The sequence below is a fragment of the Ctenocephalides felis genome, unplaced genomic scaffold (genome assembly GCF_003426905.1).
Source record: "Ctenocephalides felis isolate EL2017-DRISC unplaced genomic scaffold, ASM342690v1 CF-g0.4_SCAFFOLD_03571, whole genome shotgun sequence".
Lineage (NCBI taxonomy): Eukaryota > Metazoa > Arthropoda > Insecta > Siphonaptera > Pulicidae > Ctenocephalides > Ctenocephalides felis.
This window is the reverse complement of record NW_020539725.1, coordinates 16829403-16843474: the sequence shown is the minus strand read 5'-3', so window position 1 is coordinate 16843474 and position 14072 is coordinate 16829403. Positions and strand designations below refer to the sequence as shown.

At 29.2% G+C, this 14072-nt stretch overlaps 1 protein-coding gene and 1 pseudogene across 1 annotated transcript; one reads left to right on the top strand and one right to left on the bottom strand.

The window, feature by feature from the left end:
- Positions 1–6774, bottom strand: part of LOC113385696 — a 9307-nt pseudogene extending 2533 nt beyond the window's left edge.
- A 2882-nt stretch (positions 6775–9656) lies between these two features.
- Positions 9657–12237, top strand: LOC113385695. The gene is made up of 3 exons (XM_026623537.1): positions 9657–9753; positions 9906–10186; positions 11946–12237. Exons 1-3 carry the CDS (start codon positions 9718–9720, stop codon positions 12235–12237), a joined length of 609 nt encoding a protein of 202 aa, XP_026479322.1. The 5' UTR covers positions 9657–9717.
- Positions 12238–14072: the final 1835 nt, after the last annotated feature.

Sequence of the window (14072 nt, the reverse complement as noted above, 5' to 3'; positions counted from 1 at the left end):
AATGTTTATTATAAACGTAACTAGTGGTGCATGGTATTGTGCGTTTAGGCAAATTGCTGAAACATTCAATACCAAAAATTAATTTCTAAAAAAACAAATTTTTATTTATATTCAAAAAATTTATTCTAAAAATATTTTTTTGATTTGAATACATTAATAAATTAGATCTTTGAGAATTTTTGAAAAAAAAATTTCTTTAGAAAATTTAATTTTGTTCATATTTTGACATTATTTGAAAATTTTGAGCTCTTTTTGATCACCTATTTCACTAGATCTCTGATCATGCTTGACCGTTGCCTTCCCAAAAATTCAGTTATTTTCAGTTTATTTTGTCACAACTAAACTGTTTTTTGAATGATTGAAATCGTTCTCCTTTGTTCTCTAAAAAACTGAGTTACCATTTTTGGTAACATTTTTGCCTCGTATCTTTGAAACGGCTGGAACCTGCTATGGCCAAAAACTAATCAACACATCTCCTTTTCAATAGGAACCAAATGTTTTGGAATTATTCAAATCGGTTGAACCGTGTTCCTGAAATCGTCGAAGATAATTTGTATCCAAGCACACACACATACACATACATCATTTCTAAGGTATAGACAAGCACAGAATAATCGTATTTTGAATAAAAATACGTTAAGTCATCCTGAATCGAATGAGACCAAATTCGGAAAAAGTATGTGTGTGTATGTATGGCTATGTGTATATGTGACAGGTTTTGTTTAAGCTAAATATATCAATCTATTTAAGTCCTAAACACTATTTATTAAATAAATAATAAATTAGAAATAATATTCCCTTCAATTGAAAATTTCAATATGCTCTTTGCTTTAAAAAACTGCCGATATCAGGCGGCAGAAATGTTCGCAAAAGTTGAGAGATAAATAACAACGTAGATAAATCTACGACACAAATCAAGTTGTTACGATATAAATCTCAAATCTTTAACAGATAGCGGTATCAACAAAGGAGTTTATAATACAAAGAAATTTACCGATACTTAATTACAATTATTTTTATATAACATATTCTGTGAATTTCACTGATTGATATCAATAGTCTTTGTAAACATTAACGTTTCAAAGATTAGATTAGTGAAAAAACAGCAAAGAACAACCCATAGTTTCTTTTAATACATATAATTTGAATATTTAATTTAAATAAATGAATTTTATTATATTTGGTTTGGTTTATTACCTCCATATCATTTCAGAGTTAGTCCGGATGTTAACCACTATCTTTTTTATGTGCAGATTATATTAAATATGAATATATGATTAAAAAACACACAAATATATATATATATATATATATATATATATATATATATATATATATATTAGGCAGTATGATATTATAATATACTATATAATACATCTATAGATGTTCACTTCAGGTTGATCTCAACTAAAATGGCATTTCGTGGACAATGCAGCAAGTTTTTGTTTTTTATTATTAAATTTAAATACACTGTCTGGCGTCACGTGGAATTAAAAATACTAAATGGTTCATTGTTCCAATTCGATCAACCGTATTATATATATGTATACTTAAATGAAATCGCGGAATTATAGTAAAAACAAACCCCATATGAATTTAGTTTTGATGCTATATTTTATATATTCATAATAATTGATTACATTCTGTTTAACATCCCGTAGGGTAAGTTATTGTAATCGTCCATTGCATTGTTGCATTTCTCGACGTTCTGAAAGTTTCTGAACGTTTGGCATATCGCAGAAAAATTGGATGTGTGTGTGTGTGTTTTGTGTATCCGCATTTTTTGTTCACGTTTTTGGGCGCACGGTTCAACCGATTTGAATGGTTCAAAAAACATTCGATTCCTATTGATAGGGAGATGTGCTGATTAGTTTTTTACGGAAAAAAAGAGCAAAGAGTGCAGAAAATAGAAATCGTGTTTTTAAGAGAACGGAGCATCCGATTTGAATGATCTAAAAAACATTCAATTAGTAATGATTAGATTATTAGTTAAAAGGCAGGCCCCAGCCATTTTGAAGATACACAGCTAAATGTGCAAAAAATAACAATTTTTGAGAAAACTAAGCGTCCGATTTAAATAATTAAAGGAACTTTCTGCTTCTTTTAACAAAATAATTGATTTTGGAAAAAAAAATTTTGTTTTAAAATTTTTTTTCAATTTTTTTTTATCAAAAAAAAGTTTTTTTTCGTTTATTAAAAATAATTTTGATTTTATTTTTAATTGTGACTAAAGCTCTAATATACTTTAATCAAATAATTTCAACTTTGCAATTCAGTTTATATAATTCTTATAATTATTAGACAATGTTACAATATTTATATTAATCTATTTAAAAACATTCAATATTCCTCGAACATTTCGTTACGGTACGGGAAGTTCCAGCAATTTGCCTTAAGGCACGATGCCATACACCCCACTAGTTAATTTTTTTCTCGTCATTGATCAATGATTGCAAAAATGGTTTGGCATCTCTGAAAAATTACAGTATATATGAATCTCCAATGCACATAATCGATTAAATTGCAATTATTAGTTTATATACAGTGATTATAAACAAATACCATGAAGGCCTCTATTCTCATTTTTGTTACTTTGGTAAGTAGAATAATAAAATATTTCATTACATTATAATCTGTTTATTTTATTATTAAACTTGATAGAAAAAAATTGTCATCATTTACATGAGATTTTATTTACTTGAATTTATTTTAAAAGCGATCATAAGAGTCTTATAGGCTGCTGTGATGATTTTTAATTACGCTTTTTCAGAAGGAATTATTAAATTTTGTCTAATAGAGCTTGTATGTTTTTTAATTTAATGTAGTTATGCTGCGAAGAACTATTTTCACTTAAAAACATCTCTTTATTTATATTTTCAAGTGAAAGTGAATATCACTAACGCTTGATACAAGGTTGTCCAAAACGCAAATTTCTACATTGAAAAGCGAACAAACCCTTTAAGTTAGATAAATAACCTCTTTCTCTTTAACGATTTTATGTTCTTCGGGCAGAATTAACTTGAGGCATAAATTGATTATAATAAACAAATTTTCGTTATATATATATATATATATATATATATATATATAGGATAATGTAAACATATACCAAAATAATCATTTGAATAGGGCGTAGCCAGCTTTTCCCAAGCATTTTTGGCTCGTCACGAATCAGATTGCGCCAGACGAGGAACATCAGGACTAATATGCTCTGATGACTGCAATTCCATGGCTTTATGTATCAAGGAAGAGAATTCCTGGACAAGAGTTGAAGTTGAAAGTTGCAGTGGCGACAAAAAATGTAATATCTTTAAGAATGAATGCTCTTCCGAACCTGGCCCATGCAAATCTCCTGGTCAGATGTACTGCACAAAAGAAGGCACATTTCCAGACCCGTATGATTGCCAAAGGTAAACTATAAGTCAAGATTAACTTAACAAAAACTTTTGCTTCTTAATTTTATTTATTAAATTCTGGAAAAAATCGTAATATACTAAAACTTGATTTCTGTTGTGCTCCGAATAAGACAGTGGTTTCCAACTAGGCTTTATACAAAAACGTGTCCTTTGTTTACTCACAAAATTTCCTGAAATAGAAAATATCTCATACTTGCGACCAAATTATGCTTAATTGTTTTTAAAGCCATTAATTCCAAGTTTTTTGTTCTTTGATTTGTGGGTTCTAGGGTTTAAAACTCTTTTTTTAAAGTTTGAGTAGAGGAAGTTACTTCTTCAAGAAAGAAGAAGAGAAGCCACATTGATTTAAATTAATATATACACTGGTATAAAAATCTAATTTATTATATACAAAAGATTTTTGGGAACCATTGCAGACTGATAAGATATCAAATGCTATTGAATTAATATGATTTCAAGAATCAAAACGCTTTCATCTTTCTTTTATATTTGGCAATATTTGTTATTTTACATTTATGCAGTGAAAACCGACTTTTTTCACTAACAACCGGTTTTCGAATTCCATAATTTTCGCCAAAAAACGGTTTTTCAAAATCGACAAACCCTATTTCCAACCTCATCGTATCACCAGGGGGGGGGGGGAAGTGCTAGAGGGCCGTTTTTTAACATACGAAAGAGAATAGAAAAGAAAAATTTAATATATAAAAAAAGATTTCACAAAGAATTTTTGTTAACTTAAAAAAATATGTTTTGTTATTCATAAGCTTTGTTTAAATGTTCATGTTATGTAGTATTACATATTATTGCTATTAACGGCAATAAAAGTCGTTATAAACCATTTTGGTGTTTACACCTATTGGTTCTTGACCTTTGTCAGTTGTGATACTCGTCCTTTTTTGTATGATTTGATAGTATTTCAGTATTTTCACGTAGACAAATGTTTAAATTGTATATTAACAAATTTATTGCTGATCGAAAAAAGTGGCATAACTGCACCCATTCTCTACTAATAATCTTACTTGCAACTATAATTAAAAAAAAACAAAAACAATTTTCAAAGTGAGTCTTGAATTTTCAATATTTTTGCAATTATATTATTTTATATTAAAATAGCACAGGATACATTTTTGTCATAAATAAATAGTATTTGCTCTGTTTTATTCATTTAACATTTATTTTAAAAGTCTGTTTTAAACATTTCATTTGTTCTATATATCTTTTGTAAAATGTAAAGTTTGAGTAAAATAAACATGTAAAATAATATATTTTTAAATGTGAATCAAAGACTAGTGGTGCATGGCATTGTGCTTCAAGGCAAATTGCCGGAACTTCCCGTACCATCACGAAATGTTTGAGGAATATTAAATGTTTTCAAATAGATTATTATAAATAAATACTGTAACGTTGTCTAATATTTATAAGAATTATATAAAATAAATTGCAAAGTTAAAATTATTTATTTAAAGTATATTGGTGAGCTTTAGAACTTTAGCAAGAATTAAAATTAAAAGTTGATTTCTTTTCGATACACAAAAAAAATTGAAATAAAAAATTTATTTTTGATAAAAATATATATTTTTTCCAAAAGCATTCGTTTCAACACAAGCAGAAAGTTTTTTAAATCATTCAAATCGGATACTTAGTTCTCTCAAAAACTATACCATTTTTTGTACATTTAGCTCCGTATCTCCGAAAAGGCTGGACCTGCTTTTGCCAAAATTCTCCCCATAATTACGAACTGAATGTTTTTTAGATCATTCACATCGGATGCTCTGTTCTCTCAAAATCTCGATTTCCATTTTTGGACCTCTTTGCTCTGTATCTCCGTATCGGCTGGACTTGCCTTGCCAAAAACTAATCAGCACATCTCAATATCAATAGATATCGAATCATTCAAATAGGTTGATCCATGCAAACAAAAATGCACACACACACATATACACACATCCATTTTTTCTGAGGTATTCCAAAATGTTCAGAAACAACGTGAAGATATGCTCAAATTTTATTTTCGATTTTCGGTCCATTACTATAAATATATAATAAAGCAAACTATTTGCTGCAAATACATTCAAAGCAAGTATAAATGAAAAATAAAGTTAAATCACAGTTACATACAAGAGTTTACATATGAGTATTTAATCATTATTTTTACAGATATTATTTTTGTACGGAAAAAGGTGCACAGGGTATATTAAAAGAATGTGGAGGCGACAAAGCTTTTAACATTGCGGATGGTTCCTGTACTGCGAAAGTTGGGGAACTTGGGGCATGTAAAAAAATTGAAGCTGATTGTGAAACCCAAACTGCTGGATTCAGCGCTCCTTTCACACAGAATAAAAAATTCTATTATATATGCAAGGCAAAAACAGAAAATGATAAAAGGATACTTTTTCCAGAAGTATACAAGTGCGAAGATGGCTTGGAATATACTGCTGAAGAAGGTTGCAAGTAGAATTGATTTGAATAATTCATATATATTTTATTACATTTAAATATATCCACATATGTATTCAGTTAATCAAATTAATTAAAGGTTCATATATGCTATTGATGCTATGTATAATTTTATTATTAGTTGGTAAAGTTTCTACCCCCTAAGATTATATTGCTATAAATTATAGCTTATAATATTTATTTGGTGCAATTATTCTTACTCAGACTCTTGAGAACTGCACTCCAATGATTGTACGATAAGTTTGCTCAATTCGTACCCTCTAAGACACAGGTTTCCAAACTTGTTTGTGTCGTGGACCCCCTATTCAACCGAAATCGATTTTTTTTATAAATTTCTATTTATACTAATGTTTAGTATTAAACATTCAAAGTAAGATACAAATACAAGTTAAGACATTAATTGACTTTAAAATAATAATAAAAAAAATAAATATTAACAAGGTGTGTTGTGACTTGTGATCCACTATCGTAGATCTCCAAAATTTCTTTTCGCTGGGCCCCTTGAAAGTTGTCATATGGACACTTTGGAAATAACTGCTCTAAGGAAACAACGCTATAATATTCAGCGCATTTAAATCAGGAGAAAATCTTTGAAGTTTATTAAGTTTTTAATTATAGGCTTACTAGTATTATGGAATGGAATCTGTTCGTCTTAGTCGTACCCGCTTGTGGACTCAGTCGTAGGTCGTAGCTTCTACTAAAAAACAATATAGAATTCAACATTAAATATAGAAAAACATTAAAGTAGAAGAATAATTTCAAAGTTATCGAATGTAGATTATTAAGTTCCCGGATGATAAGAATAGGCGATGAAACTATTCATGAAAATAAAACCGTTTTTTTTACAGTCACTTGGAGTTTTCCAATTTGGGCAAAAAGATTGAAACTTGTATTTTTCCATTATTTATTTGCATTTAGCACAATCTTTATTAAAAGTAAGGAATTTCACAAAAGCACGACTTAAGCTGCAAGAATTTCGAAGTTTAAAAAAAAAGAGTGCACGAAAGGTTCACACGCGATTGAAGTAAAACTTATTTGATACTGTACAAGATGGCATTCAAGTACAAATAAATACATCATATAACAACTTTGAATAATGTTTATTAGTAATATGGTAGCACTCATGATGCACACATTTATTAGTGTCAACCATTATACACATTTATATAAATTATATAAATATTATACAAAATATTATACAAATTTTAAATGCTATTATAAATATATAATTTATAATTTATCATTATATAATATAATGATAAATTATAAATTATATATTTATAATAGCATTTAAAATTTGTATAATATTTAAAAACATTAATGTAATTAAAGTCATACTTTAAATATGACATGATCGGTTTGTCATTGTAATTAGCATTTAGAAATGAACCTTCATTAAAGAAATTAAGTAATTGCTGATTAATAAATTCTATAATATTCGTTCACACAGTGGATTATGTTAAGCAACGCCTAAACAAATATTGTTTTCGCAAATTCACTCATCATGTAATTGTGTTTGAAGAACTTCATGTAATTAAAAGTAACATACATTCATTGACTGCTTGTATTTTTTTTACTTTTTTCGCTGGCGATATCATCTCATTCTTTGAATAGCTGTAATATCTGTCTTGCCTAAAAATATTTTCCATTTTAATAACTTCAAATATTTATAGAAACTACGAATAATATAGAAATAAACTTAGGTTTAGTACAAGGCACAAATTTGTTTTATTATTTTCAAGGAACAGGGTAAAATATTCTTCTAATTCAGGCATTTTTCATTAAATCAAGATTTGCACTACGATGTAACTTTAAAATCTTTATTTATCTATGCCGATTTCCTTGTTGATATCGGTACGCACACAACGTTGATACCGGTACGCATACAGCGTTGATGCCGGTACGCATACAACGACAGATCTCTATTCACATACACGACGACTAATCACAATCGACTCGTATAGAAATGATATCAGCGAGAGCGAATGACGAATCATTGACACTCGACTCGGCCGTAAGGCACTTCCGTTGCATTTGTATGGATTTACACCCTAGTCGCGCCTAAAGAAATTTTACTTCAATGTTTTTGACATGACCTTAGAAAATTCACCATTTAAATATACCTAAACGTTTTCCACATAAGTAATATAAATAAACACTATCGTCAATAACAAAAATCAGGATCACATTATTGCCGTAAAAGTCTGAGTCCAAAACTTCATAACTCCATTACTTTTTGATTATTTTTGCTTTACAAAGTGCTCAGTCTACTGAATAGTTCTATTTAATGGACAAAATGATGTGATTTTTAATTATCAGGCAAAATATAGCCGAGGTACGACTTACGCGGAGGTACAACTTGTGCAACCTTACCCTAATTTGTTCCGAAACTTCGACAATAATTTTTAAAATTCTTTTTCTTAAGTTTTTAATTTTAATTTTAATTTCTTTGTTCGAGGTTCAACACTATTATATTACATATAAATATTCTTTTTCTTAAGTTTATAATTAACTTCCCGTAGGGCAAGTTATAGTAATCGCAAAAAAATCAAAAATGAAAATTTTTATATAACTTTACGTTTCAGAGGTTTCTGAACATTTTGGAATACCTTAGAAAAAATGGATGTATGTGTGTGTGTGTGTGTATGTATGTATGTACGTGTGTGTATGTATGTGCGGATACAAATTTTCGTCGACGATTTCGGGAACACGGATCAGCCGATTTGAATAATTTAAAAAACATTCGATTCGTATTGATAAGGAGACGTGCTGATTAGTTTTTGGCGAAGTCAGGTCTAGCCGTTCCGAAGATACGGGGCAAAAAGTGCCGAAAACGGTAACTCAGTTTTTAAGAGAACGGAGCGTCCGATTTGAATAATTCAGAAAACATTTCACTTGTATTGAAAACATGAAGAATCAATAAAATTTTCATGAAGGTAGGTCTAGCGGTTTCGGAGATATGGAGGAAAAAGTAAAAAAATGAGCCATTTGGCGGTCAAAAATGATCATTAGACATATGCACATCAAATTATCAGATATTTTATAGAGATTTCAATAATAAGTATACATTTTGTCAACATTCCTATGGGTTCCGTACCAATGCTCATGCGTTAGACAGCGACGCGGCGCTTACGCGCTTTATATTTTGTCCCTATGCAGTTAAAGCAGTACGATTGCTTTGAAAAGAAAGTTCAGATCTTCCACAATATGTCAAAATAAAAAAAAATATTTTTTCAAAAAAAAAAAATTAAAAACAATTTTTTTTTTTTAAATTTTTTGTTCAAAAAAAAGTAATTTTTTGTCCAATTTATAGTTTTTCAAAAATCTTATTTTTTCAAAGTAAATTTTTTTCAAAAATGTTAATTGTTTTTAAAAAAATAATAATTTTTGGTCCAGCAATTTGCCTTAAGGCACGATGCCTTAATTGCCTTAAGACAGAATTCCACTTACAGCTAGTTTTAATTTTAAATTATTTCTTCGAGGTTGAACACTATGATATTACATATAAATGGTGTATAGGCATAAGCACTTGTATCCAACAGTTAACACTTTTTTCTAGATCAAATATCATACATTGTTTTATCTTTAATCTTTCTTAAGTAGTAGTGTTATAAAAATGAGAATGCCTTTGTTAGACCTAAAGTTATAAAATAGAAAACGGTTACATTTGTATCTTATCTGGTCAACTTTTATAAAACTATATTTGCAGTCATTTATATTGCACTTGAATCGATTAAGATTAGATATGTTAGGTATATATAAATAAATACTTTACCAAAGCCAGTTATGCTCTTTGTGAAAGTAAAATTGAAGATAATAAGTTTCACATCGTTAATCTGCAACAATGCATGGAATACTGTTATCTTTAGCAGTTTTATTGGTAAGTGAGTTTTTTTTTAGAATATTTCATTTTACGGATTAAACCTTCATGTAACTAAATCATCTCACTCATAAGTAGAAATAAATAATAATCTTGATCTTAGCAAGTTAAAAATCGAATCCGTATTTAATTAAATCAAATTATTTCCAAAGGTTGGGGTATGTCTATCGGAAGGGTTTTCGGCTCGTCAGGAGACAGATTGCCAGCGAAGAAATAGCCCAGGATTAATTTGTTCGGAAGATTGCAAAAGTGTTTCTCTCTGTCTCAAAGACGGATACAGATGGCTAAATGTCGACGTTGATACGTGTACTGGTGGCCAATTTTGCAATTTGAGAGAAGGAGGATGCTCTTCCAAACCTGGAGCATGCAATTCTGCAGGCACCATGCAATGCGACAACGAAGGAATATTTCCTGACCCCTACGACTGCCAAAGGTAATGAAAAATTGTAATAATAATCAACACATTAACAAAATTATGATCATAATAAAATTTGTAAAGATGAACAGTCTGGTAGTATTCATTATTTTACCCAAGTTTTGTAGAAGGTTGAATGTTCTCTGGTATATAATAAAGATTTTGCTTTATAAACTATCTAGAAAAATAACGTTGACACCTTCATTAACTTCCCGTAGAGTAAGTTATAGCAATCGCAAAAAAATCGAAAATGAAAATTTTTATATATCTTTACGTTTCAGAGGTTTCTGAATATTTTGGCATACCTTAGAAAAAATTGATGAATTTGTGTGTATGTGTGTGTGTGCGTGTGTATGTGTGTAAACACTGATGAAGCGTTTCGAATAATTCAAAAAACATCCGATTTGTATTAATAAGGAGACGTGATGATTAGTTTTTGGCGTAGGCAGGTCTAGCAGTTCCGAAGATATGGGGCAAAAAGTTCCAAAAACGGTAACTCAGTTTTTAAGAGAACGGAGCGTCAGATTTGAATAATTCAAAAAACATTTTACTTGTATTAACAAGGTGAAGAAGAAATCAAATTTTTATGAAGGCAGGTCTAGCGGTTTTGGAAATCTCGTAAAAAAAGTAAAAAAAAATGCCATCTGGCGATCGAAAATAATCATTAGACATATGCACATCAAATTATCAGATATTTTATAGAGATTTTAACAGTAAGTATAAATTTTGTTTACATTCCTATGGGTTCCGTACCAATGCTGCTCCGTTAGACGGCGCGGCGCTTACGCGCTTCGATATTTCGTCTCTATGCAGTTAAAACAGTACGATTGCTTTGAAAAAAAGTTTAGAATTTCCAAAATATTTTAAAATACACTTTTCTTCAAAAAGTCTTTCTCTCAAAACAAAAGTAAATTTTTGTCAAAAATTTATAGTTTCTCAAAAATCTAATTTTTCAGAATAATTTTTTTTCAAAAATGTTAATCCTTTTAAAAAAAACATATTTTGGTACGGAAAGTTCCAGCAATTTGCCTTAAGGCACGATGCTATGCGCCCCACTAGTTTATTTATTTAATTAAAAGAATTTGTATTAAAACGTAAAGATTGATCATATCTACCTGTCCGTTTCTAACTTTCAGTTTTCCTTTAACCGGTTAGGGATAATGCTCTGCATCTTTTCCTGGAATATACTTCAATGGACCGGTATTTGCATTTATAATTTTAATAAAAACAATTTTTATTGAAACTCCTTTTTTTCTCAATGCTTTCCAATTGAGTAACTGTATCTACAATAATAAAAATAAAGATAAATTTTATTTAATTTAGGAAATGATGCTTATTAAAGATGCTTGGAGGTAATTAAATAAAAGATACCGTATTATAAGTTGGTTACATAGTTTCGAAACATTTTCAATGTTGTAGGCCTACTGTAGATAATTTTATCAACAACGTAAAAAAATTTAACAGTATTGATACAATCATTTTGGAAATAGGAGACCTTCTTCTGTAAGAAGCACTTGCATCGAAAATATTTAGCTATAATAGAAAGTCCGCCGTATGTAATATATTATTATTGCAACATATTAAATTGATGTTAAAATTGATAGTAAAAACCATTTATTTCTATTGCATGTCTTCTATTTCTGCTTACTTAACACATGCATTTCTATCAAAACTAATGAAATGTATGTACCTCGTAGTCCTCGTAGTTACAATATATTAATATGTCTACCGTATATAATATATTGTAATGTATTATAATTCTATCTGATATTTGTAGGTATTATTTCTGTACTGGAAAAGGAGCTGGTGGAATCTTAAAAGAATGCGTTGGTAAAAATGCATTCGATGTCGTAACTGGTACGTGCACTTCAAGCTTAGATTCCGAGATTTGCAAGAATCTCGCAGTAGACTGCCAAAGAGCAGGAGAAAACGGCCCATGGCCAGGAGATGATCATTTCTATTACATCTGCAAAACAAAAGTTGATGATGGTGTAAAAAGCTTGTACCCTCAAGTATATAAATGCAGCGATGGAGGAAGGTATAAGAAAGATTCTGGCTGCCAACGCTAATATAACATTCAATAAATAATTCCTAGAATTCTTGTCATTTATTGTTTATTGTTTTGCAGTTTGAAATAAATGTTTTTCAAAAAATATTCATAGTTTTATTTATAACTAGCTGACCTGGCAAACGTTGTTTTGCTAAGTAAGGTATATTCTAAACCTTACCTATCTAGACCTTTTTACCCTATAGACAGGGTAACTTGAAACGGGCAGGTGGCAAAAGGGTTTAAAGCCTTATTATAATTTTAAACGTATTTTACAAAATAATTACATTTTTAACTAATGCTTAAAAACTACCAACGGAAGAAAATACTTTTATTATGAATTTTCAAAGATTACCGTTTATCTCCCCCATTTCAAACATTACCGTTTTCAAATCAAGGTTATAGCTGGTTATACATTTTTTTCCTCTACTTTCAAATATTGTTGTTAAACAATGCTTAATTTTACTGATTTTTGACACATCGGTAGCAGATCTTTTTAACCCCGGACCGCTATATATTACTATCTATTCTTCGATAAATTCTGGGAAATTATAGCTGGGAAAATGTTATTCGACAAAATGTCCATTTGATCGATACCAAATTTAGGTTCTGAATTTAAATAACATAAATAAAAAATAATATAACCTAGAAATTGATTTATAAATATCAATGAGTATATAGTTATACAAATGAGATCTTTCAGAGCACCGTGTTTGAGCAAAAATATGCAAAAAGTGCATTTTCATATTAACATTTCAAAAAAGTTGATATTTTGAGTGTCTAGTAACACTTGCGACCCGTTTACTAACGTTTTTGTATATAAATAAAACTACAAACAAATCTACTTATTACAATTCAATCATAATTAAATAATTTTCACGTAAAACATCCTATTAACGTAATTGAACATCATCTGTCAAAAGCGTTATTTAAATTACGCTTCTACAAAAAATTTCAAACTAAAAATGTAAAGTTTCTACGCAATTTTGAAATATTATCTCACCTTTTCGACCATCTCTGGATTGGCACGAATTTTTCAAGATTAAGACTGGCCAAATCGGTTTAGCCGTTTTCGAGCATTACCGAATAATTGGATCGAGAGCTACATTTTTATATGTAAGATAATATTGATTTTATGAAAGGAATTAAAACTTGATTTGTCATTTTTGTCTAGTGACACTTCTAATTAATATCGATGAATAACTAGTGGTGTATGGCATCGTGCCTTAAGGCAAATTGCTGTATGCTGGAACTTCCCGAATGAGGAATATTAAATGTTTTCAAATATATTGTTATAAATAATGTAATTTTCATTATTATTCTTATTTTATAAAAAGTAAATAAATAACACTTAATCATAATCGAATTTTAAATGAAGAACATTGTCAAATATTTCTAAGTATTATATCAACTGAATTGCAAAGTTAAAGTTATCTATTTGAAGCATATAAGTGATGTTTAGAACTTTAGCTAGAATTAAAATTAAAATACGATTATTTTTCAATAACTAAAAACAAAAAATTTCTGAAAATTAAAAAAAAAATGAAATAAAATAAAATTCTTTCCTCAAAAGCAATCGTTTCGTTAACACAAAAAGAATGTTTTTAAAATCATTTTATTTTCGGATTTTATCATTTTAAAATCGGATGCTTAGTTCTCTCAAAAACTGCCACTTTTTGCACATTTAGCTTCGTATCTTCGAAACGGCTGGACCTGCCAAAAAACTAATCACTACTTCTCCCCATCATTACGAATCGAATGTTTTTTGGATAATTCAAATAAGTTGATTCGTTCTCTTAAAAACTGACATTTTAACACTTCATGCTCCATATCTCCGAAGCCGCTGAACCTGTCTTT

Coding starts and splice junctions, on each gene's coding strand:
- LOC113385695 (XM_026623537.1), top strand. CDS start 9,718: ATGCATGGAATACTGTTATCTTTAGCAGTTTTATTG. Junction 9,754..9,905: donor TATCTTTAGCAGTTTTATTG/GTAAGTGAGTTT, acceptor TTATTTCCAAAG/GTTGGGGTATGTCTATCGGA. Junction 10,187..11,945: donor GACCCCTACGACTGCCAAAG/GTAATGAAAAAT, acceptor TGATATTTGTAG/GTATTATTTCTGTACTGGAA.